Raw genomic sequence first — 24,176 nt, forward strand, 5'->3', positions numbered from 1 at the left:
CCACATATTTACAACATATATGATGTTATGTATAGCACTGTTGGTGGCGGTGTTGGAAGAGAACTGCTGGTGGTTGTGTTGGAGGAGAACTACCTAAGATATGGGTATATTTGGGGAGGCGAGCACTGAAATGGCGGGAAAGTTTAGGGCGGGAAAGAAATGACATCTAAGAAAGGGAGGAAAAGAAGAGGGGTTCTTTGCCGAGTTCCCTTGTAATTGCACACCGCAAAGATGGGCTTTGTCGTGTTCTTCTGTAAATGCACCTAGCAAAGATGGGTTTTGCCGTGTTCTTTCGTAGTTGCACACGACAAATGTTTCGCGCCAAAATTATGTAGGCTAGGTTGCTTCGCGTGGGAATACTTGGCAGGGAAAAGTTCTGCACGCGGGAGAAGGAAGGCCGACGTGGCCCTACTAGCTTTGCCGTGTCTCCGTTAGGGACACACGGCAGAGCCTACCGTTATGACGGCGCTGTCTAGAGAGGCCAACAGGGTCACGTTTCCATAATTTGGCTGTGTTGCTGGCCTTTGCCGTGTGTCACCGATGGTCTTTGCTGTGTCAAGATCTTTGCCCAGTGCTTTTTACGATCTTTGCTAAGTTCGAACTTTTGCCGTGTTCTTTTTCGTTGTTTTACCGTGTTTTTTTTGCCGTGCTCTTCTTTTTGTTATATTGTGATCCAAATTCATATACTAAAGGAAGGCTAACTTCTGACGAGCGGAGCGAGGCCCGTCGCCGGTAGGCTTGGGCCAAATTAGAGGACTAGCAATGTAGGTTCAAGTCTTTGCGTTGTTGAGGGGTTTGCTTGGTGTTCAGGTCTTTGCATCAACAATATAAAGTGGGGGTGGCAGCACAGATGAAGTTCAGAGGCCTATTCAGGGTGAAACTCTAAGGTCTAGCCTTAATTGGTTGTGTCTGACAATTACCTTGTTAAAAGTATTGTTTTGAGAGTGAAAACTATCTTCAGAGTGAAAACCTAAGATCTTTGATCGGGTGATGATGGCGAGATTGTGCACTATTTTTTTCTTGAAGGTGTCGCTTTTGGAGAGACTGAAATTTAGTTGTTGTCTTGGTGGTGGTTGTATTGTTGTTGCTAGAGTTGAAATACTGTAGCGGGACTTTTATTTCTTATTTTCTTATTTTCTTTTTTAGTTGTGTGCATCTGTATTGCCATTAGGGTATTGCGTTGTTGCAGAGCTAGGTGTATTTAGTATCTCCTGATATTAATATATTCTCGTTATAAAAAAATCAAGTTCCTGCCAAAGTTGGCAATGTATACAATACGCTGAAGCTGCTAAATTCCTCCGGCACTCACCCTTTGGTGCATGTCTCTCAATTGAATATTGATGATCAAGCCAGACGGTGCTGTAAGTACAGTGTTACCTGCTCTGGGGAGATATGTACTAACACCTGGTTCCGGGACGCAAGCAAGCGAGACAAAAAGTGCTGGTGCGCTGGGATGGGCTGCCGAATAATTGCAAAGCAGCATCTCTACGTCGTTGTCAATGCATTTCCACTAGCAGCAGCTTGGGAACAAGCTAACTCTTCAGACTTATATCAACAACCGCTGGATGTTACAGAGTAGCTCATTACAAGGATTAGAGGAAGACGGAGAGAGAGAGGTGGGGGAGGGGTTCAGGGTGGGTCATAATTATTACACCAAGAAAGAAGAGAGGAGCGAGAGGTAACATTCCTACACCTATGAGCCCACAGTTTAATGTCCAAAATACATCTCTGAATTACAAGGGGCACCGGTTCTGCAATGCCGTTGAAGACCTTGGAGTTCCACCTCTTCCAAATGCTCCGCGCAATAGCCGTGGAGATGGTAGCATCAGTGGTTGAGCAAAACCAGGATCCAAGCATAGCTTGCAGGGAATGTGGAGCCAATCTTTGACTAGGCAGGAAGTGGTTCCAGACCTCAGAAGCTTTGGGGCAGCCTGTGAGAAGGTGATCAACATCCTCGTCTTCCGTACATGAGGGGCAAGTAGCCAGGGTGGTGAGGTTATGGCGGAGTCTTCTCGCGTTGGTGGGGAGTCATCGACGGTGTGCAAGCCAGAGGAAAATCTTGCATTTTAAGGGGGCGAAGCTCCTCCACCCTCTCATAGCATGTTCATAATTAAGCAAGTGCCTGAAAGAGTAGGCATAATGGTCCCTATTTAAAAGCTCTTTGTTAGTGGCGCGACAAAGCCTAATGTCTGGAACCCCTGGGAGAAGCGGAAAGGTAGCAATCTCGGCAGAAAGGGAGAGGAGTTCGTTACTGGCCACAGAGGTCTGGCGAGGGACAAGGGAAGCGGAGATCCCCTGGAGACAGACCGAGGCGACAGAGATATTGGTCTGAGTGACATGGGAGTAGAGGGCAGGGAAGCGGTCAGAGAGAGAGGTGCCCCCCAGCCAAGAGTCATGCCAGAAGGCAGTGGTTTCGCCGCTTTGGACACGGACAATAGTGATAGAGCGGAAGGTGGCGAGGCCAGAACTGATGTCTTTCCAGACAGGGGTGGCGCGAGAGCAAGGGTCTCCCAGGTCCCAATTGGTAGTCCACCCATACCATCGGCGGAACCAACAAGCCCAGGGGGCAGTGGAATTGGAGTGGAGTTTGGTAAGGAACTTGGAAAGAAGAGCTTCATTCTGAGCCTGGATGGATAAGACCCCCATCCCCCCCAGAGCCTTAGGAGCGCAGACATCCGTCCAGGCAACTTTGCATTGTCCGCCAGAGCAGGAGTCTTCCCCAATCCAAAGGAAGGCGCGCCTACGCTTATCAATGGCCTCAACAACACCCTTGGGGAGCAAGCCAGAACTCATAGCATGGGAGAGCATGGCAGTGAGCACCGAGTTAACAAGGAGGAGGCGGCCACCAATGGGAAGAGAGCGGCCCCTCCAGCCAGCCAGACGCATGTCACTCTGCGATAACAGGGGCAAAGTCAGAGAGCCACAGTTTGTGTGTGGATAGAGGGAGGCCAAGGTATGTTTGCGGAAAGGAGGAGACCTCGCATCCGAAGGAGGAGGCCATGGAGGCGGCGATGGCAGGGTCCGTGTGAATGGGAACAAAAGTGCTCTTGTGATAGTTAATATCGAGCCCAGTGGTAGCGGCGAAGTCGTCGAGAAGGCGTTTGAGGTTTGCCACGTGCTCCGGGATAGCTTTGATGATAATGAGGGTATCATCCGCATATTGTAGGATAGGGCAAGGCAAGTCGTCGACAAGAGGGTGAAGAAGGAGCCCATCGCGCGAGGCTTGAAGGAGAAGTTGTTGCAAGACGTCCGCCACAATGTTGAAGAGGAAAGGCGAAAGAGGGTCGCCCTGATGAAGCCCACGCCGGCATTGGATCCATCTACCAGGGATGCCGTTGAGGAGGACGGCAGTTTGACTGGAGAGGTTAAGCAGATTAATCCACTGATGCCAGAGGGTAGGAAACCCTTTAGCCAAAAGGATCCTGTCGAGAGCTTCCCAGCTGACAGAGTCAAAGGCTTTCCTAAAGTCCAACTTGAACACAGCGGCAGATGCCAACCGTTTGTGGCAGGATTGAACAATGTCGGCGGCGTAGGCAAAGTTTTCAGCGATGGAGCGATCAGAAATGAAGCCCGTTTGATCGGGGTGGACAAGAAAGGGCAGGAGAGGGCGAAGACGAAGGGTGAGACATTTGGAGTGGAATTTAAGACAACTATTTTGAAGAGAGATGGGTCGGAAGTTTTCAGGTTTGTTGGCCCCGGCTTTTTTAGGGAGCAGGACAATGAAGGCTTTGTTGATTGGACCAATATCAGTTTGAAGGGAATGGAAGGCGTGTAGAGAATCCAGGAGGTTCTGTTTGATACTAGTGTGTGATACTATCTTCACAATGCATAGGATCATGTAGTAGTATCATAAGTTATTTATATTTAGTGATTTGTAGAATCTCAATGCAAAAGTATGTACAAGATTGATTTGACATTAATTTTTCTAGTTCTACGTGCTATGATACAGTATCTACCTATGATACTACTACCATCTCTTTCTTCATTTATTAATGTGACATATCAGCTTTTTACATGCATGTCCATGATACGTACTACCTATAATACTCCTTTTTTTTTGAAACGGAGGCAAAAGCTTTGCCTCATCCATTCATTAAGAAGAAAGTGCCCAATTTTTAGGAGAAAATTGGGCGAAAACCAACAACACACACTGGACACCCCGGCCAACCTGGCTATCCACACGGAGCACACACGCCATCGAGAAGAAAAGCCATCGATGAGGATGTCATCGAGCGTCATCGTCGTCACTCCTCCACGAGCCAGCGATTCCGACTTCACCTTAGACGACTGCCACCGAGACCCTTGCCGCGAACGACACTGGAGCCAATGTGAGCCTATGCCAAACAGTCGACCCCCAAGCACATCGAGGAGGAGGCAGCTCCGACTTCAACCGTGACCTTTATAGGAGAAAGTTGCACTCCTTGCACCGACGCAAGCACCAATCAAGTGGCATCGTTGCCACAAGTCGCCTCGCAGCTCCGACTTCACTATCACGACAGGGGTGACGAAGGACATGCTGCAACTCCGATCCGCTCACTATTGTCATCGTTGCCACGCAGCCCACGACGCCAACACCAACCATCTTCCACGGGTCCCTCCGACCAAAGCAGCTCCAAATCGATGCCCTCAAGAGGGAAGACGACACAAGAGCGCCGCCATCGACCGATCACAGCGGATCTAGGGATTACCCCGGAGTTTTTCCAGACAGGATAACAAAACATCACCTCGGCAATGCCTTCAAGAAGGAAGCGACGCCCGAAGCCGTCGCCATCGCCGGCCTCGTCCAGCTGCCGGCCGGCCAGCTGCCGGCCGGCCAGCCACCGAGGACAAGGCATTAGCCCGGAGCTTATCACGCCATCCTGCTTCATGCTTCTGGCCAGACCACCTCCCTTTCCTCAACCACCATCACCATCACGGCCGCCACACCCGCTCCAGCCCAGGACTGCACCGCCGGCCGACCTCCGGGCGCCGGCAGAAGCACCACCGTGCCCCTCACGGCCACCCCAAACCTCCCGCAGCACCAGTCACCCACACCACTACCGGAACTGCAGCCATGCCTCCGCGCCACTCCAACACGCCCCTGGGAGGGCCACCGCCCTGGCCCACGGACGCCGGCGAGCTCCAGCCGCTGCAGATCTTGGCGGAAGCGCCCAGCACAGAAGCACGGCTCCACTGCAGCCTCCAAAGCACCCCCGGCACATGGCCAGCCGCCGTGAGCACGACCTCCATCACGCCGCAGCAGCCTGCAGCCCCGAGCTGCTCCAAGGTTCAGCCGACGCCCCCAACTCCTCACACGCTGCCTGGAACAGCCGCCGACGCTGCCGAAACAGCCCGCGCGCGCCGCCGCCGCTCCATGCCGAGCTCCCGCTGCAGACCAGGGAACTCGCGCTCCTCCGCTGCAGGCACCTCCACTCTACGCTCGCCCCTGCCTCCACGCCTTGACGCCGAGCCGCGAGCCGGCGTCGCCGTCGCCGCCGCCGCCGCTCAGGGCAGCCTCAGCCCGCGCATCCGCCAGATCTCGACGAAGAGGCACGCCCCGCGCCGCTTTCCACGGGCGAGAGGAGATGACCCGGCCGCCGCTGACGCCGCCCGGGCTTTGCCCGGCGACGCCCTCCGGCGGCGGCGGGAGGGATGGGAAGAGGAGGGCGACCCCCGACGGCGGCGCCTAGGGTTTCCTCCCGGCCGCTCGCGGGAGCGACTCGGGAGGTCAAGTTCCAACGTCGTGAGGAGTTTAGTCACATCCTTTCAGTCTTATGATACTCCCATTGTGGGTAGTCTCAAGGGTTATCACGACAATGTCGTTACTGAAGCACTGAAGGTCAAGCGGACGACTCATCGGTGCCAGGAGATCCGCAATGCCCATGAAGCGACAGCAGGACGACCCAGGTGAGCAGAGGCAGCCCAAGCGCGGAGCGAGACATGAACAAATAACCATAATGGCATCAATTGTCATTACTTCTATAAATGTTCCTAGACTACCCTCTCAACCAGGGGGTCTGAAAGGGGCAAAACGATCTCGTTCGTCCGTTTCACAGCACAGTAAAGTTCTGAAACCCGCTTTTCACCTCAGCCGTTGGATGTAGTAAGTTTTTCTGTACCGGCCGCTGCTTGTTCTAGGTGCATGACGGCTGGGCCCGTGCATGAGTGGGGCCGTTTGTTTGAGACAGCAAGCATCCGTGCTCGCGTGGCTCAGAAAAACAAAGAGGTGAAAACCCTAACCAATTCCGTGCGTCCCGTCCTCCCCCAATCCCCGCCTTCCTCTCACCTCCTCCTCCTCCTCCCCTAGAGACAGCGGCGGCTCGGCCTACCCTCTCACTCAGTGTGGCTGCGCTGCCTCCTCTCCTCTCTGCTCCCATGCTTGCTCGCGGCGACAGGGTGCTCCAGTGCCGGGTACGACACGGCCGGCGGCGGTGCGGCAGCAGCTTCGAGGAGCCGGGGTTGCGGCGGCCAGGACGCCCGCCCAAGCGACCCCCGCCGCCGGCCACACATGAGCTTGGTCGAGAAGGGCGTCCACACCCGCCGGTGCTCGAGATCTGGCGGATGGAGGGCTGCAGCGGCGGCGGGATCGATCTTGGTCGTCACTCCAACCTGCAGAGCTCCGTGATCGCGGAGAACCGATCCATGGGGGCGTCGGGGAAGTGGATCAAGACGCTGGTGGGGCTCAAGCCGGCGACCGCAGCGGAGAAGCACGGCAAGGGGCGCAAGTGGAGCCGGCTGTGGCGGAGCTCCTCCGGCGGGCAGGGCCAGCGGGGCGCCGCGTCGGCGGCGGCCTCCGAGGTCTCCGAGACCTCGTCCTCCGCCGCCGCCGACGCGCTCAGCTCCGTCGTCGCGGCCGTCGTGTTCTTCCCCGCCATGCCCAGGGACTTCCGCGTCATCCGCCACGAGTGGGCCGCGCTCCGCATCCAGACCGCCTTCCGAGGATTCCTGGTACGCACACGCCGATGCCTTCGCTCGCGTCCCCCTCCCTCAAAAATCCCAGCTTCTTCAGAGTTTAACCTTGTTCGATCTCTCTCTGCGCGCAGGCCAGGCGGGCGCTGAGGGCGCTGCGCGGGATAGTGCGGCTGCAGGCGCTCGTGCGCGGCCGCGTCGTGCGAAAGCAGCTCGCAGTCACAGTCAAGTGCATGCAGGCGCTCGTGAGGGTGCAGGCGCGGGCCAGGGACAGGCGCACGCGCCTCTCCGCGGACGGCCGAGACTCCTCACAGGGCGGCGACGCGCTCGACGAACGCGCCACACACGCGGATCCAGTCAAGGACGCAGAGGTATGTACTACTACTCTGTTCCAGGATACCGTTGCAGTTGCTTGGTTCATGATGAATGAGTTACCTTGCATGATAATGCTTGCTACGCGAATTATTATGTTCAAGTGCTTGTGCAAATAAACAAAGAATTATACTTCTCTTCCTCTCTGCTGTTGGCCACGCCGGCCATGGCCCTCGAATCCGACGCCTGCATCTACCGGACACATGTACCTCTCAATTCCGTATTGTTGATTATCATCTCTCTTTCTTAGATTTACTGGTTATCTAAATGCTTGAGCAAGGTTGATAGTATAGGTAGCATGTATGAGATTGGGTTATTGTCATTCTAATACAGTTTGTGTTATGCTTAGATATTTTGCATATATGTTTTTAAGATAAAACTCTAACAATTGTTTTTCCCTCTTTGCAGCCGCTATTCCAGTAAAGGATTTGATGTGCTAAAACAATAATGTGGAGATAAGTCATATGTCTGATGGAAAATATAGCTATAGCTATTTTTTGTTTGTTTTATCAGTATCATTTTAGGCTTCAGTTAGCTGAAAAAGATAATACAACGAGCAATTTTCTACCATGTGATTATAGCATTGATGTCATAATGAGCAGGATGTCTCTTGTGTACTATGAAGAATGCTACTTATATACTTGATTTCTTCGATTTCAGTGGTGGTATGCTTATCATTTCTCCTTATCATTTCAGGCTTCGGCAACGACGAGCATGGCCAAGCTAGACACCAGGTGAGCTCCTCCCAGCCCTTCTCTCTCATTTTGTGTTCTCTCTGCCCTCAATCACATCTTCTAGCAAGCACCCAAAATATATTAATACATGACAAGGTCGTATCAGTACATTTAGTTCCGTAATAGTTTCATAGTGGTCAATTGTTTTTCTGTCCTGGACAATATGTTTTGTGTTTGAGCCACTGTTACAGCTCTTCTTCTCAAGCTATGGCTTCATAGACTGAAATTTTGGCTAATTAATTTGTTTGCTTGGTTCCTACATTTGATGTATTATTTAAAAGCGGGCATGTTTTAAGTTCTTCTACTTTTTTGTAGAAGAGTATTGCATACTCAGCTACTCCAATCGTTTGGGTCTTTGGGGATGGTGGACTCGATTGCTGAATCAATGGTGCCATGTCATGCCCCCTATATTACCTTTGCCCAAATCAAAGTGCATATATTTCCACGAGGTTTGTTGTAATACAATACAAGACTTTTGGGCTACGCTGCATTCCTAGAAGATGCTACTTTGATATATTTTGCAGCATTTAGATATTTTTTTCATTGAATAAAATCGTTCAAGATCTATATATCTTGTATGGTTTTTCTTTTTTGTGGTTATTATTAGTTCTTATCGTGCCTTTTACTTACTGCAATTTGTTATATAGTTATAGGGGCATGGCTGGGACGGTGATGGAGGAGCAGTGACGAGCCAAATGGCCATGGCGCCGCTCGCTGGAGCACATCAACATCTCGTCGCTCGTCAATATTACTTATCCATGTAAGCTCTTTATTCTCGTTCTTCCTCCTACTTTAATTCATTTTTCGCATGGCCATGATGGTGGATCTGCTTAGCCACGCATGGGTACAGAGAAAATTATAGCCATCTCTTCCGTTTATTGGCTTTTTTATTGTTGGAGGTGATGCTAATTCGGTTCACACCGGCGATTATTCTTGTGCTGCATTTGGTCGTTTGCTGCACTTGGATTCAGATAGAAGAGATCCAGCTTGCATTGGGATCTTTTTGTGAGAATCAACTTGGTGAAAAAAGGCGTATCATTTGTTTGTTCACTCAATGGACCAGGTGATGACATGCCCTCGCTCGCTAATCTGGAGCTTCAACCATCTCATGGAGGACGCCGTCTGGTAGATGTCCTGCGAAGCCCGCTATGCCACCTCCGGCACTAGGAGATGAGGCGGCCCAGAGGTCCGGCCTCCTCATATCCCTCGTCACCATCTCGCGCACTTCGTGGCGGCGCACATCGCCCACCAGAAGGACTGCAGGCCCGTCGACTTTGTGCGTGGCGTCATCCTCGTCAAACACAATGCCCGCAACCTGCTACTGTCGCCGAGGTTTCTTCTTATGTTTCTTGGCAGCTTGTAGCCTTTGAGGTTTTCCTATGGATTTGAATATCTCAGTCATCGGGTGTTCATTTGGGCTTATTGGCTGTACTCATTTTGGTTGGTTCCCTTTTGTTTTTGCTGCAGAGAGTGTATGTTTCATAGTGGTGTGAAAGGGTTGAGCAACGAATGAGGTTTTTTTAGTCCTAGGTCAGGACTAAGATTCTAGAATTTTCTTTTCATAATACTGCATGATTTTAATACTTCAAGGACATATGAATAGTATGGTTTCTCTCTCTCCCAGATTTCTTACTACCGAGAATGCTTTTGATTGCATTGTCATTTGTTTTATTGAGCTCTAAATTAAAATAATAGTGTATTAAACTATTCGTTGCATAGCATTAGCCCACCCTTTGTTCATACCTTGTATAAAGGTTGGTTCTGTGCTTTTTTGTGTTCATGCCAACATTTTGCACGCCTTACCACCTTGGACAAAGTAGTTATTGTCTGCTTACCTTTAGATTTTTTGTTTCATAGAGAATTAAGTGCAACCTGTTTTTGGACTTTACTCCACGGAAATTGCAGTCAATTATCTTGATAATATATCTCAATTCCTATGTCCTAACTATTCCTTCTGTAGGAATTTGAGAAGATTTGTCCAAATTGGTGATGAAATCCAAGCTGCTCGATTTCTTCTCGGACATGGATGAGCCCCTCAGGTATGACAGATCTCTCAGAGGATCTCAGCCAGCATGAAAAGTTCATGTTCCAGTGAGGAGGCTCACCATCACCTACGTCATGTTACTTAGGTATAAATTGTATGATGGAATTTCTGAGTAATAGGCACAATTATTATCTGAAAAGTAGATGCCATGCTTTGTTGAAGACAGCGTAGTCCAGTAATTATATGTCTATCCAGACATTTCATATTTATATGCATTTGGCCTGAAAAATAGGGTGGGGAAGGCAACTACCACCGGCGGTTGTCTGGCTTGTGGGTGCATCCAGGTTGCCATTTTACAACATTAGAGATTAGAGAATGTACTGTTATGTCCACATCTGTATTGTTAGTAATTTTGAATCGATCCTTTTTCATGCATTGACGGTCGTTTCCTTGTTTTAATCTATTTGAAACATGTTTCCTGGTGGCAGTGACGCATAGGTACCATGCAGTTTACTCGTCTTATTTGTCTCCTCTTTTATCATGTATATTTTGGTGAATGTTCAGCAGCTTATGTGCTATTTTTTCCCCTACTAAACATAATTTTCTCTATGTAGGAATTATATACTGAGTTTGATTGTGTTTCAAGATATTGAGTGTCCGTAAGAATTTGAAACAGGCTACAGATCAATTTACTTTGGTAATCTATGTTCAGTTGCATTTCCAAATAAATGTTTCACTTATCCCGCAAAAAATCCTCTATAGTTCAGTTGCATGACTTTAAAAAATCCAGTTATAGGACTGAACAGTTAGGGATTTCTACATACATATTTGATGTTGTGATCTGTGGCACAACAAGAATTCTTATGTGTTACTAACTGTAGAATGGTGTTTATCATTGGTATTGGTTCTAGGCTAAAACTTTTTGTGCTTACTTCAGCAAAGTTGACAACATATTTATCCTAAATCGTTCAGCTAGCTCCTAGATATTTTACTATTCCATTTATTCATAGTACACTAGCGCAGTATGCTGATTTTGTAATTACCTTCAAATTGAAGTAGCGGTCCTGTACTTGTAGTGCTTGTGGAGGTGGCCAAGACCATGTACCACAATATTGTCTTCATGGAACTCGAGCCCTCACTGTTGCTGTTTAAACTTTTTTTACTTCCCACTCTAATTGATGAATAAAACCAGGGTATCAACTAATCTTGTTGGGTATGTGATGGGATGGGGAGGGCTTGTGTGTGTGTGATTTAGCACCATGGAAAGAAGCAACACAAGGGATATGCTGCTGTCATGGCGACCATTCTGTTCCTGCATTTGTGTGTTCTTATTATTGTTTGGCTTGGGGGTAATTGTGATTTATGAGAAATGGGGTAGCCATCTGATACTAATATTAAGAAACTGTGAGTTTAACCATTTTATCTCATGCAGAAATTACGCATGGGGCCGATCCTCGCCTCCTCGGTGGTTAGAGTGATTCTATCTCGCATGATGATTCCAGTACATATTGCAGGGGAGTATATATTCTATGTTTCATGCTTTAGTTTTAAGTTTGAGGAGAGGTACAGAAGAAGGTTACATATATTGCAGCTTCTTTGACTTCACAATACTGATAAAAAACTGCGCCCTCCGATTCATAATATTTTTCCCTAATATGGATGTATCTAGAACTAAATGTGTCTAGATACATCTATATTGGCGACAATTAATATGAATCGGAGGGACTACTGTCATTTTTCAATTCGCTAGGTGTCCCTTTTTTTTACTTTAATTTTCTTAGGGGTAGATTACCAACTACTAATTTAGTTTCTGAAAATGGAAATCGGAAGGCAACCTCTTTTTCAGAAAACCAAACAACTGTGGAATATAGAAGGGGAATATAGATTCATATGTATTTGATTCATGACTTCATTGCAAGTTCTCAGTCCTGAACCCACATTATTCTACCAGCAAACCCTGTATAAGCATGTAGGTTGCTTGATTTTAGTGAAGAAAGAAAACATATTTGAAACTCCACATTCCGGCCAATAAATATTTCACAATTTTCTATAGAGGCCACATTTTGCGGCTATGATTTCCTGAAATTGCACCATTTTCTACAGGCCTGTTCAAGGGAACACGTTTAGGATGTGGCAAGTAACTTAGTTTCTACACTTGTATGGCGACGAGAGGTCATGGTGATTTATTATTTTGCATTCTGCGAGTTTTTTACTATTTAGCATATATATGTAGTATTTTCCAGTATTATGGTTATCTAACCAAGAAGGTTTACATTGCCTTTCAAGTAGTTGCATTGTCATGATAACTTGTTGTGAGTCAAGTCTCTGCTTTTCTTTTTCAGTAAAATCTCTTGCTCGGTAATGCATTTAAGAAGAAAATAGGAAATACCCCTCTACAATTACTCTCATAATAACTAATAGCCACTACCCTGTGAAACATGCATCAGCTCGGGCAATGAATTATCTTTTCGAGAATATAGGCAATGAATTATCATGCAGTCCCGTGCATCTTTCTTAATTCCCGTGCATCTTTCTTAATTCCAGTTTCAAAACATCTTTCTTAATTGTAGAGGGGAAATACCCCTCTACAATTACTCTCATAATAATTAATAGCCACTACCCTGTGAAACATGCATCAGCTCGGGCAATGAATTATCTTTTCGAGAATATAGGCAATGAATTATCATGCAGCCCCGTGCATCTTTATTAATTCCAGTTTCAAAACATTTTTCAGATTCATGTATGGTTTTTCTCATCAAATATCAAGCAGGGCACTGCAAAGAGAACAGAAACCCATCTCCACGGCATGAAGACTGGTGTGTTGGGAAATGCTCCATGTTGAAATTGAAACTTTTCATTCCCGGTTCCTGATACACCCACTTAGGAGCTGAGCTTGGAGTGATGCGATGTCTTTCTGCTGTTGATTATTTTCAAGGTGTTCATTTTGCCTCACAGCTGGCTGCGCAGTTTATATGCAAATACCTATGGGAGCCAACAGCTTGAGAGCGTTGCTGACTCAGCTACTGGGCATGTGGTTAATGGAATTGTAGTTGTTCTGTACAAAAATTCTGTAAAAAAGCGGGAAATTAACTATAACCAATATGTGATTTGTTTCATTCTTGAAGTTGTATTTGGGCTATGTATCATTTAGTGTTCAATGGTTTCATATCCAACTTGCGGTAATGTGTTAGTGCAGATGGTCACCACACATCTGGATGCTAACAAGGTGTTTGGTTTATGATTTTGTAACCTGATTATGGCTTTTGTTCGGTTAAACTTGCCTATAATTAGGTTCTGTGACCGACACCATAAAAGAAGCCTCCCCGTGCATCGGATATATTATACTATTACACATGGCTTGAATATTGCCTTTTGCCATTTGTGCCGGGGAGCAACAGGTCGAAGGGTCTCAAAGACCTAACATTAGCCGATTAAAACTTATGGTTATGTGCGATCTTGCTTTTGCCCGTGAAGGACCATGCTACGGAGGAGATGAAAGCCGATAAGGCGAAGATGGCAGCTTTGAGTGATGCTTTGAAGGTAGTGGCCATCGAGATGGAAGAGTTGGAGTCGAGTGTGAAGAATAATACACAAGCTATGCATCATATAGTGAATGCACCACTATCAACAATATGTGCACGACTTCAGTAACATATTTTGTTTCTGTTTTGAGAACAACTTCGGGGACATTTTTCTTTTCGTTTGAGTAGAGATCGTGGGGGAAGGAAAGAAAATAAGCCGGACTAATTCAAAACAAATAAATGCGCACGTAATAGATAACTCCTTTTGCATGTCCGGCTTCACCAGTGAGACCTTGCCGGACGCTTGGCCCGCCGTCCTGATGACGGCTGCGCCAGGCGATGGTGGATGCTCCCGCATCGCCTTCGCCTCCTACTGTAGCCGAGTCAATTGCTGCTAGATCCGCCGATTCCTCGACGACCAAGCTGATGCCGGTTGACCCGATGACTGCTGGGCTGACGACGGAGGATCCACGCTGATGGACCTCAAAGCGCCTGCGCTCATGGTGGACTCTCCAACAACACCTTCGCCTCCAACGACCTCCTCCGCTTCAGCAACATCAGTGACATCGCGGTTCCTCTCATCTTCCACGCAACCTACTCTTCCCCCAACTTCCATCGCCGCCTATTCTACTGGAGCCGCGCGAGAAGAAACCTACACTAGCGGCGGAGTGAGCGAGATGGAGAGAATTTTGTTTGCGATTTTGGGAGTGGTGGCCGGGGAAGGGGGGAATGGATGCGGCCGTCGAGGGCATTTCCTCCAACGAAACACGCCGAATATTACTATAACTCACCATGGATGGCCATTTCACCTAATACTCCCCCTTTGCTACTGCGATGATGATGGCAGTCGAAAGAGCTACACTTCGCGCTCCCGAGCCTCCGGTATTGAAATAAACCAAGACTTATGGTGAGTAAACGCAGTAACCAGAGAAGAGCTCGAACACACCCCGTCGGATACTACTATAGCTCAAACTGGATGCCCATTTAACCCTAATACCCCCTTTACTCGGTGGAAGAGCTCCGCTACAACCTCCGGTCCTAAAATAAGCCAAACCTTATGGTTAGCCTCCGCCATTTGCGCGATAGCGCAACCGGTCATCTAGTATGAACTAAAGGTTCCAACTCTGGAACTCTCTTCCTCCTCCTTTGGTTTGTTGAATTCGCCTTTTCCAGCGTGACGTTGTGTACAATTATATCCTAAAATCGTGTTACCTAGATTATATTGATCGAGTGTGATCGACCTTACGGTGTATGCTTCTAAAAATATAGAGGGTACCGTTTATGTGATTCTCGCTTCTCTACATGGTACATGGGCATCATCTTCTTGTACAATGATACAGTACGTACAAACTTATCAAATTTCCTACTTCTATGCTGCACGTTCATCTTCGGTCCCAGATGCTGCTCTCTCGCCTTTCTCAAGTCCGGCCATGGTGTCGTACAATGGCTTGTTCATTGTCTCCGGGAGGTAGAACACCAGCAGGCCACCGATGATCCCCGACACGCCGAACACCCCGAAAGGCACCCGCTCCCCGAGCACCACCACCATGGGTGCCAATATGGCCCCAATCTGCGACGCCTGCGACGTGCACCCCAGCACCGCATTCCGTACCTCCGTCGGGAACAGCTCAGATGCGTACACAATCAGCAGGTTGTATGTCCCTGCCATTCCGAAGATCCCGACCACCCCGCATGCCATCCTCAACACACTGCATATATTGACAAGAAGTTGCTGTCATCAAATCTTGTGACTCTATATATAAAAGAAAAGAAAGCAAGGTTTAGTTACCTCATTGCACCTTCGCCGGCAATGAGACTGGCGACGGTGCAGGAGACGCCACTGAGAAGCATCGTGCCGATGGCAAGCGGCTTCCGGCCATAGCGGCGGAGGAGCAGCGCGGTTATTAGGTACGCGGGCATCTCGGCGAGCGAGTTCACTACCACGCTGATGTAAATGTTGGTCTTCAAGTTGACAACGTTTAGGCTCAACCCGAAGTACACGACCGCGCAAAGGAAGTAGATGAGCACCAAGAGCACGAGCCTGGCCCGCGTCGTCCGCGACACGAACGCATCTAAGACCGTGCCCGACGACGCCGGCACCTCCACCTTCCTTCCAGCATTGTCGCCGGTGTCTTCGTCCTCGTCGTCAAACTTGAGCGCGACGTCATCCGGTATACGCCTGCCGTTAGCGGCCGCGATGGCGCGGAGGACGCGCATGGCGTCGTCAGGGCGCCGACGCACCAGGTACCAGCGCGGGGACTCGGACAAGGACGGCAGGACGACAAGGGCGAAGACCAGGGATGGCACGGAAGTGGCCACGTAGAGGAGGCGCCAGGAAGACTGGAAAAACGCCGCGACGCCAGCGACGGCCGCCATGCCGCCGGAGTAGAAGTAGTAGGTGGACATGCCGGCGGCGCCTCGGCGGGAGGGACCTATGGGCTCCGTGGCGAGGACGAACGCGCTGATGCCGACGCTGCCGGTGCTGAAGCCGGTGAGGAGGCGCAGAGCTGCGTATGCCCAGTAGTTCGGGGAAAGCGCAGTGAGGAGGCCGAAGACGGCATTGAGGAAGCACACCACCTGGAGGGCCCCCTTCCGGCCCAGGAACGAGTCCGACAGGTGCCCGAACACGCCCGCGCCTGCCAAAATCAACACACATCAATAAGCGCCACAAGTCGAATGATCTTGTGCAAGTCCTAGCACACGGTATCCGGATAAGCTGCACGATTGTCCAGTTACACATGATCTGAGCCGACTGACATCCTAGAAACTTGGCATAGCTCGAGTAGCCACGTAGAAACGCTACGCAGGTCAATCTAGCTCACATACATCCACGCCGTCTTCCACGAATGGCTTCTCAGAAACTGTGAAGATATCGTCAAGTTTTGAGAGACTTGAAGAAACAAATATATGCCGCATGCTACACAACCCTTATCAACATGACATATGAAAAGGCATCAGTCAAGAAGATAATGTAGAAACCTAGTATATTATCTTGTCTAACAAAACATGAAATTAAGGAACACTAGATGACAGTGACCAGCGCAAAAGATTCAAAGCACCGTGCTTAATTACGATCACTTCCTGGGGTAGTTAATACTACTCGTGTCCTCAATTAATTGGCTTGCGAGGCTCTGTGATGTCAGGAATGTCATTTTAGTGTCGCTGTACTGATGCAACAACCTCCTCAGAAATACAATTTGAAACTGAATTAGTCTCTACTGTCCATAGAGAATCTCGAATCAAGACCAGACATATGCACTGAATCTGTCTGGGGGATTCTTAAATCATCGAAAAGATCCCCAAGTGTATGTGTTTCCAGTAGCTGACAAAATAGCTTGATAATTAAGTTTTTTTTCGATAAAGGGAATATATTAATATCAAAATGATACCAATTACACCCAGCCTCTGCAATAACGCACCACCCTAATGGCACTACGGATGCACACAGCCAAAAAGAAGAAAAGAAAACTAAGAAACAAAAGTCCCGCTACAGTATCTCGGGCCTAACAACAGCAATACATCCACCGCCAAGACAACACCTGAAATGCAGAATCTCCAAAAACGACGCCTCCAAGAAGGAAATAGTGCGCGAACACCATCGTCGCCCGATCAACGATCTTAGGTTTTCACCCTGAAGATAGTCCCCGCTCTCAAAACAATGCCTCCAACAAGGTCATTGCCAGGCACAACCAGTTAAGGCCAGACCTTGGGTTTTCACCCTGAAAGGTAGGACTCTGAACTTCACCTGTGTTGTCGCCCCCACTTTCATACCGCTGCTGTGAAGCCCGGAACACCAAGCAAGTCCCTCAACAACGCGGAGACTTGAACCTCCCTTAGCTAGTCCTCCCCTCCGGCCTTCATGAACTTCTCTTCTTCCGACTTTCATCATGGATCCATAGTCACTTGATGTCAACACAGAAAAAGAGCTTCGCGCCGCTCCCTCCAGAACCAATCGGTCGGAATAAAAGCATGGGTGCGCACGACCGAATATCACCGATCCAGCAAACTCCAGGCAAAAAGCACTGTTACATTCGCCGGCGGAGCCTTCCGGAACTCAACACTCCGGCTAGATCACGAGTCCAGGCCTCCGGTAGGTCATCCTCTTCACGCAAGAGAGACCCTAGGACCACCGCCTTTATTCAGGTCGGACCCCCACGTCGGCGACCATCCCGGGCTGGCCACTCCAACCCTCCACCGGCGACTCCGTCGCCGGCTTCCAAGCATCTCCATCTCGCCGCCGGAACGCGGTGATAGATCGATAGATCCACCACCACCAACCGCAGGCCAACCCTCTCCGGCGAAGAAGAGGGCCACCTCCACCGTCTTACCCAAGGCTGCTGCCCCGGGCGACCTCGTGTTGCGGGTGAAGCCCGAGATCCCCTCCACTCACCGGCGAGAGGCGGGGGGAAATTGGCGCAGGCCATGAGCCTGGCCGCCGCCCACCACCAGCCCCTGTCGGAGTGCTGCGGAGAGCCGACGGGAGGAGGGAGGCCGCAGCGCTGGTCGCCGCCGCCCATCCCAACCGCGCCGGCCGAGGGAGAGCCGACGGGAGAAGGGGCGCAGCGCAGGCCGCCGCCGCCCAACCCATCCGCGCGCCCGCCATGCGTCGAGGAAGGGGATCCGGCCGCCGTCCACCAGGCGTCGACGAGGAAGGGCCCCCGCCGCCGCCACGCCCCGAGGGTCTTTGCCCCGGCGGCGCTAGAGGCGGCGGCGGCGGCGGCGTTTAGGGCTGGGGAGGAGTTACGGGAGGGCTGGGGCTCGAAAGAAAGAAATCCTTGGTACAAAGAAGCTGCAAAAAACCGCCGCTTGATAATTAAGTAGCAGAATGCTGACACCTACATGAGCGTCTGAGACTGATCCAAGCAAGGTTTCTCCTCACTAGGAGTGATTTGGTTCGGATAAGATCAATGAAACTGGCAGCTAGCATTATTCTATTGGGCAGTCTGAACTTGTTTAGTTTACATAATTAATTAAGTAATTAGAGTACAATTCTGAAACATCGATTGTAGGACGCACAAGAACCCGGGAACGTGCATGCATGCGATCGATGCTTTGACTTTCACAAATACCCTAGAAGCTAGAATACGGCTAGTAGTCAAGAAAAAAAAAGCAGAAGCAGAAGGTGCAGCCTGCAGCTGTAACTACTGCTCGAACTGGATGCTGCCACATTCTTTGGGAATGTCGATCCAGAGTTCTGGACTACGCCGGGTGAAAGACGTTAAGATCACTAGGAACGATCGAATCTTCAGGTTGCCACGCCGGAACCTCCGTCATCTTCCCAACCAAGGCGTACGCGCTTCCGGCCCAAATCTTTACTAGGTAGTACGAGCATCTCTGGGAGAATCAACCGATCGACGAGAGCAAAGCACTGATGTAGGGACGTACCGATCATGCAGCCGGCGAAGAAGACAGCCTGGGCGAGGCCGACCTTGTACCGCTCGCCGCAGACAAGCCCCCACTCGGCCACCGTCGACGAACCGCTCCCCTGCGTCCACACCCACCCGGCCGCCGCGCCGGCGCACCGGTCGCCGCACCGCCCGTCCCCGATGGCGCAGCCCATGTATGGCTCGCGGTCCGCGAAGATTATCACCATGGTGTGCAGCGCCTGCAGCGCCCACGCAGCCGAGACCAGCACGAAGTGCCGCAGCTGCCACCGCCCGAACTCGCCGGCGTGCTGCGCCAGCGCGTCGTCGATGCTCAGGCGCCGGTCCGTCACTCCTCCGCCACCCCCATCGCTACCGCCTGTGAGGAGCGCCTCGGTGGACATGGCCGCGGGCCGCCGGGCCGCACGCACAACACGGGGCGCGTGCGCTTGTGGCACGGGTGTGCCGTATCCGTGTGTGCGCGTGTTGCACTCTTCTTTGTGCGTACGGGAAAATGTGCTTAATCGCGTGCTAGTTGTAGGCGGAGCGAAGCAAGCGTCCTAGTCACTTTTAAACAGAATTGAAGGATCTTGGTCCAGCTTTATAAATACAGTAGGGTGTAGCTAGAGCTCAGCGCCTCAGCCTACTGAGAATTAAGTTAGAGCTCACCACAGTTTAATCCGTAACAAAAATTGATCGATCGATGGTCCGTAAGCTGAGACGTACACGTTTTTTAACGTGGCCTGCTATACGGAGTTGGGCTGGCCTTACTTGGGGCTCTTTTGTTGTGACTTTTTTTTGGCTTTTTGGCTTTGGCAAAAGTCAAAAAAAGCACCTAAATAGGTGTTTTCTTTTTTCCTTTTGGATTTTGGAAGCCAAAAACAAAGATCCTATTCTTTTGGCTTCCAAAACCCAAAAGCCCAAAAAGCCACAACAAAAGGGCCCTTGGTCGGGCCATTATCCATTTCTTTCTCTTATTTGTTGCTCTGTATAGTTCACGTGCCTTGGTGTTAAAAGTGCTAGACTCATAATTTTTCCTTTATTCCCTTGTTTCGATAGTAGAGAAGGACCACAACTATAATCTAACCAGGTTCTAGAAACGAAAATAAAGAATTAATTTAAATATTGGTCAAATATCATCGAAAAATATATTATGTAATACATGAATATTTTGTAACCCTGGGAAAGATTAACTTGTACTAAGTGTAAAAAAAACATGGTGTAAAGTTTAAAAACTCAGTCGCAACCCAGCCGTCAGTTACAACTGAAAAATGCCAGTTGCAACCTCACTTTTAAGTTAAACAAAAAAACTCAATTGCAACTCTACTTGTAACTGGAAAAATATTCCAGTTGCAGTCGCACTTGCAACTGAAAAAACTTAGTTACAACCTCGCTTCCAACTGAAAAATATCTCAGTTGCAACCACACTTGCAACCGTAGAAAACTTTCAGTTTCAACCACACTTGCAACTGGAAAAATCTCAGTTGCAACCACACTTGTAACAAAAAAAACTCAGTTGTAATTACACTTGCAACTGGAAAAAAAACTCCGCTCTGCGGTGACCCAGCATACCACTGCATGTTGTAGTATACAAGTCGTTGATATGTTCTTCATTAAGGGACTTCTTCGCAAATATCACATTCCTCAGAGTGGTACAACAGAAACATTGCAGGTCATAAAACACTAGATTATATTACAATCATGGTCTTAACAAGTTGGTATTCTCACAGGTCCAATGTGAACACCCTTAGATACTACTGAAGTACTATTACAACTCAACATAAAGATTAAACTGAGCTCAGCAACTTATTTAGGTAAGCTGCTACGTTGCTCGCCTCTAAGATGTCTAGGGTAAGACACTATTCCTCTGTCTCATTGTTGTCACCTCCGTAGAATATTCCGTAGCCCACGCTTTCCACTCCTCCGGACAGATCAGGTTCCTCGTAGATCAGCTCGTAGTCTCCTTCTGGTGCTCCGTCGTTGGCCTCCACTTCATTGTCACAGTCTAGCAAGGGTGTCAAAATAAAGTGAGTATAGAGGTACTCAGCAAGTTCAAAAGAGAAAGTGTGTTTGATGCACTAGCTATGACCATTGATCAGAAAATCTCAGGTCAATGGATGTTTCGAAAACATTTCTTCAAAAGGTTTATTTTATTCTGAAACCTATGCCCGCCAGTCTTCACAGGTTGACCAGAACTTCATGGAGTTCCTTTCCTGCCGTGTTCGTAGTTCCCTTCCCGGAACAGGGAGTGATAGCCACAATTTGATACACTCTGCAGAGGTGCATTACTTTTCCCATAAGATAACTTATCCTTGATACCAACCGAGACGGGTTTCTCGTCCACACTTCCTTGGTGTGGGGCCAGGTGTAAGATTCAAGCCAATCACTGCCTTCTCCGCAACCCTGCATACCCACCTTTTTGTCAATTCGTACATCCCCGGTAGACATCTCCTGATCATACGACTTTACCCCTGATGTACTATGGACAATCCATCATAGACGGTAGAGCACTCTCATCCACATAAATGGGTATTTAAAAGGATTTCCCAACCTACTGCGGTGTTATCCCAACACCCAGCCAGGCTCTATCAAGTTCGTTGATATGCAGAAGGGAAAAGATACAGCTGACTTCCCCAGAGCCATTATAGATCTCATGATTAACACGATATGTACGGCGCTAGAATCACTAGACGTTATTGGTGATTATTCCTATTTGATTAGAATCCTTGCAACGGGAACCTCCACCATATAAACACATACCATGGTTCCATTGCCCACCACATAGTCATTTTCATAATTGGAAAAGTAACATTTTATTTTCAATGCAGGAATGATAAGTATAGTACTTTTGCGAGTAAATTGATAGAAAATAATCAAGATGACATGAGCAAGGGTGAACTTGCCCGGTGACTGCGAGATAATGCAGTTCGATGTGTTGGATGGAACCTGGACCTCGGGTTCTGTAAAGAAGCATCAACGTCTGGTAAGGACAATGTTATAAATTCCAAATGATGCATGCATGGGTGTATTATTTCATGTTGAATCCCTGACCCCGGAATGTTTATTTAAGATTTAGGTTTGATTTAATTATTTATACCTTTGGCAGTAATTTATAAGTCCTTTAAATCATTTAACATGATTTTCTTTAAAAATAAAAGGATTTAAGAGTAATAGAATTTTCCTTTGGAAAATATTTACTTCAAATAAAGAATTTGAAATAATAGAGTTTTTCTCTTTTTGGAAATAAAAGAATTTGCAATATTAGAATATTTCATTTTTGGCAAATATTTCTTATTTAAAAGAAATGACTTGGATTAATAGAATTTTCTTTTTAAAATATTTGATAAACACATATTTGGGTTTATTTGGAATTTTCCTTGATTTTTATATCAAAGGAAAATTGCAAATATTAAATTCCAACTTTATAATTAAATTCAAAATTCCAAAATTTGAACTTGTGTTGTTAATTTAATTTCTTATTTTATTCTTTTTAAAAATTATTTTTAATACACTAGTCCATTTTTCTTGAATTTTTAAAGGTATTTATAATTATTTAGAATTTTGTAAAGTCCAAGGGTTATTTAAAATGTGAAAAGACCAAAATACCCCTGGCCCATTTGGCTAGGCCACTTGGTCAGCCCACTTGGTCAGCCCATTTGGGCCGAACCAAACCAGTTCGGTGGGGTCCAAACGAGTCGGCCCGCCCCACTCGCTCCTCTCTCTCTCTCTCGTGCAACCCTAACCCAACTCGCTGGCGATTCCCGTGTCGATTGCGTCGCCGCCACAGTCGCCGCTATTCTTCGGCCGTGTTCGGCGGTCCTAGGGCTCGCCGTTGGTCGCATTCAACGCAGCGCGCGACGACGCTCATCTCCATCCGTGTCGATCTGGTCTTCCCCTCTTTTGTTGGACGTGCGCGTGCTCACCCGTGCGAGACGCCGATGATTTCATCGACGAACTCCGTCGATCTGCACCTCCTGGACACGCCCGTGCGTTTGATGCCTCCTACGCTAGCGGTGCGTGGCTTGGCACCGGCTTGGCCGCGGTTTGGCGCCGCCATGGCTGGCATGTGCCACCGTGCCTCCATGGATGCCACCATGGACACGCCAGGTAACCTTCTTCCTCGTGCTACTCCTCTCTACTCCATCCTCTCCATCTACACGAGCTCTGCCTACTGGATCCTTCCTATGCGTATCCTGCTGCTCTTTGTGCTTGATGTGCTTACTGGATACTCTGCCTAGGCCTACTGATGCTATGTTCTTGCCTATCCATTCCTACTGGTGCTATGCTAATGCTTGTGTAATTCTTACTGGTCCACTGTGCTAGGCTTACCCTATTTGTTCATATCCTAGTGTTGTTCATATGCTTACTGGTGCTTGTGTTCATCCTATCCTATCCATTTATGCTACTGTGCTATGCAAATGCTTGCTAGTGGCATTGATGTTGACATAGGTTAGCATTGCTGACACTTGTGGTACCAGTGATGCTCTCATGTGCCCTGTGTATGATCCATTTGATCCATTTGGATCACTACATGCTTGTGGTGCTTTGCTATGCCTTGTGCTTGATCTAATTGATCCATTTGATCAACATATGCTAGTGGCTAGGTTATTTGTTAATTCTTGGCTAATTGAATGGCTTACCCTAGCTACTGATATGGCTTCTACTTGCTCTAGTTGTTGCTCAAGTGTGTGTGTTGCTGTTGCTGTCCATAACACATTGGAGAAGATCCAATGGCTAGGATGTAGTTGGTCAAGCTACTGGTTGCCTCTCAGTGATGCTATTGCTTGTTAATGCATGGATTATCTTCTGTACATGCCTTGGTGGATTATTTATGGATGAACTGCTTATGCAGTGTTGATTATATGCATTGTTGTGTATGATTTGATATCTCTAGGATCAATTGGAAGATAATTAAAGTCTGAATCCATTTCTAGATGATGATTCCTTATGTATTTAGTTTAATGGATGGATTTGTGGTTGATGTGACCACAGTAGCATTGGTACTTCTTAGGTTGCTCTCACTGTTGGGTAATTCTTGTTGGCTACTCATCTTTGCTTGCACAGTAGTAAATCATAATTAATATGAATGCCACTGTGTTTGCCTGTGAAGAAATAAATAGATATTATGACGGTTTCTTGGCTAGGAACTTGCTAGGTGGTCTTTGTAGCTTCTAGTACCTATGTATCATCTACTGGTTGCTATCTGTGCATCTATACTTGTCTATTTGCACATGAATAGTATCTGGGTGATCTTAGGATCTAGCTGCTCTGTTTCTGCCATTATTCCTTGGTTAAAACCAAATGATGACTACCC

General features: G+C 48.2%; 2 protein-coding genes and 1 long non-coding RNA gene across 3 annotated transcripts; 2 read left to right on the forward strand and 1 right to left on the reverse strand.

Moving 5' to 3' along the window:
• The first annotated feature begins 5,959 nt into the window (after nucleotides 1–5,959).
• LOC127336097 (protein IQ-DOMAIN 8-like) lies at nucleotides 5,960–8,681 on the forward strand. The gene is made up of 5 exons (XM_071825730.1): nucleotides 5,960–6,205; nucleotides 6,287–6,927; nucleotides 7,023–7,259; nucleotides 7,957–7,994; nucleotides 8,642–8,681. Exons 2-5 carry the CDS (start codon nucleotides 6,355–6,357, stop codon nucleotides 8,679–8,681), a joined length of 888 nt encoding a protein of 295 aa, XP_071681831.1. The 5' UTR covers nucleotides 5,960–6,205; nucleotides 6,287–6,354.
• Nucleotides 8,682–9,459: 778 nt separating this feature from the next.
• Nucleotides 9,460–10,623, forward strand: LOC139830026 (uncharacterized). Its single transcript, XR_011751144.1, has 3 exons — nucleotides 9,460–9,524; nucleotides 9,955–10,033; nucleotides 10,593–10,623. It is a non-coding gene; the product is annotated as an uncharacterized lncRNA (long non-coding RNA).
• Nucleotides 10,624–14,772: 4,149 nt separating this feature from the next.
• LOC127336095 (organic cation/carnitine transporter 4-like) lies at nucleotides 14,773–19,355 on the reverse strand. The gene is made up of 3 exons (XM_051362858.1): nucleotides 18,885–19,355; nucleotides 15,289–16,135; nucleotides 14,773–15,208 (listed from the first exon to the last, which is right to left on the reverse strand). The coding sequence occupies exons 1-3, from the start codon at nucleotides 19,264–19,266 to the stop codon at nucleotides 14,869–14,871; spliced, it is 1,569 nt and encodes a 522-aa protein (XP_051218818.1). The 5' UTR covers nucleotides 19,267–19,355; the 3' UTR covers nucleotides 14,773–14,868.
• Nucleotides 19,356–24,176: the final 4,821 nt, after the last annotated feature.

Source organism: Lolium perenne, chromosome 2, assembly GCF_019359855.2.
Source record: "Lolium perenne isolate Kyuss_39 chromosome 2, Kyuss_2.0, whole genome shotgun sequence".
Taxonomy (NCBI): domain Eukaryota; kingdom Viridiplantae; phylum Streptophyta; class Magnoliopsida; order Poales; family Poaceae; genus Lolium; species Lolium perenne.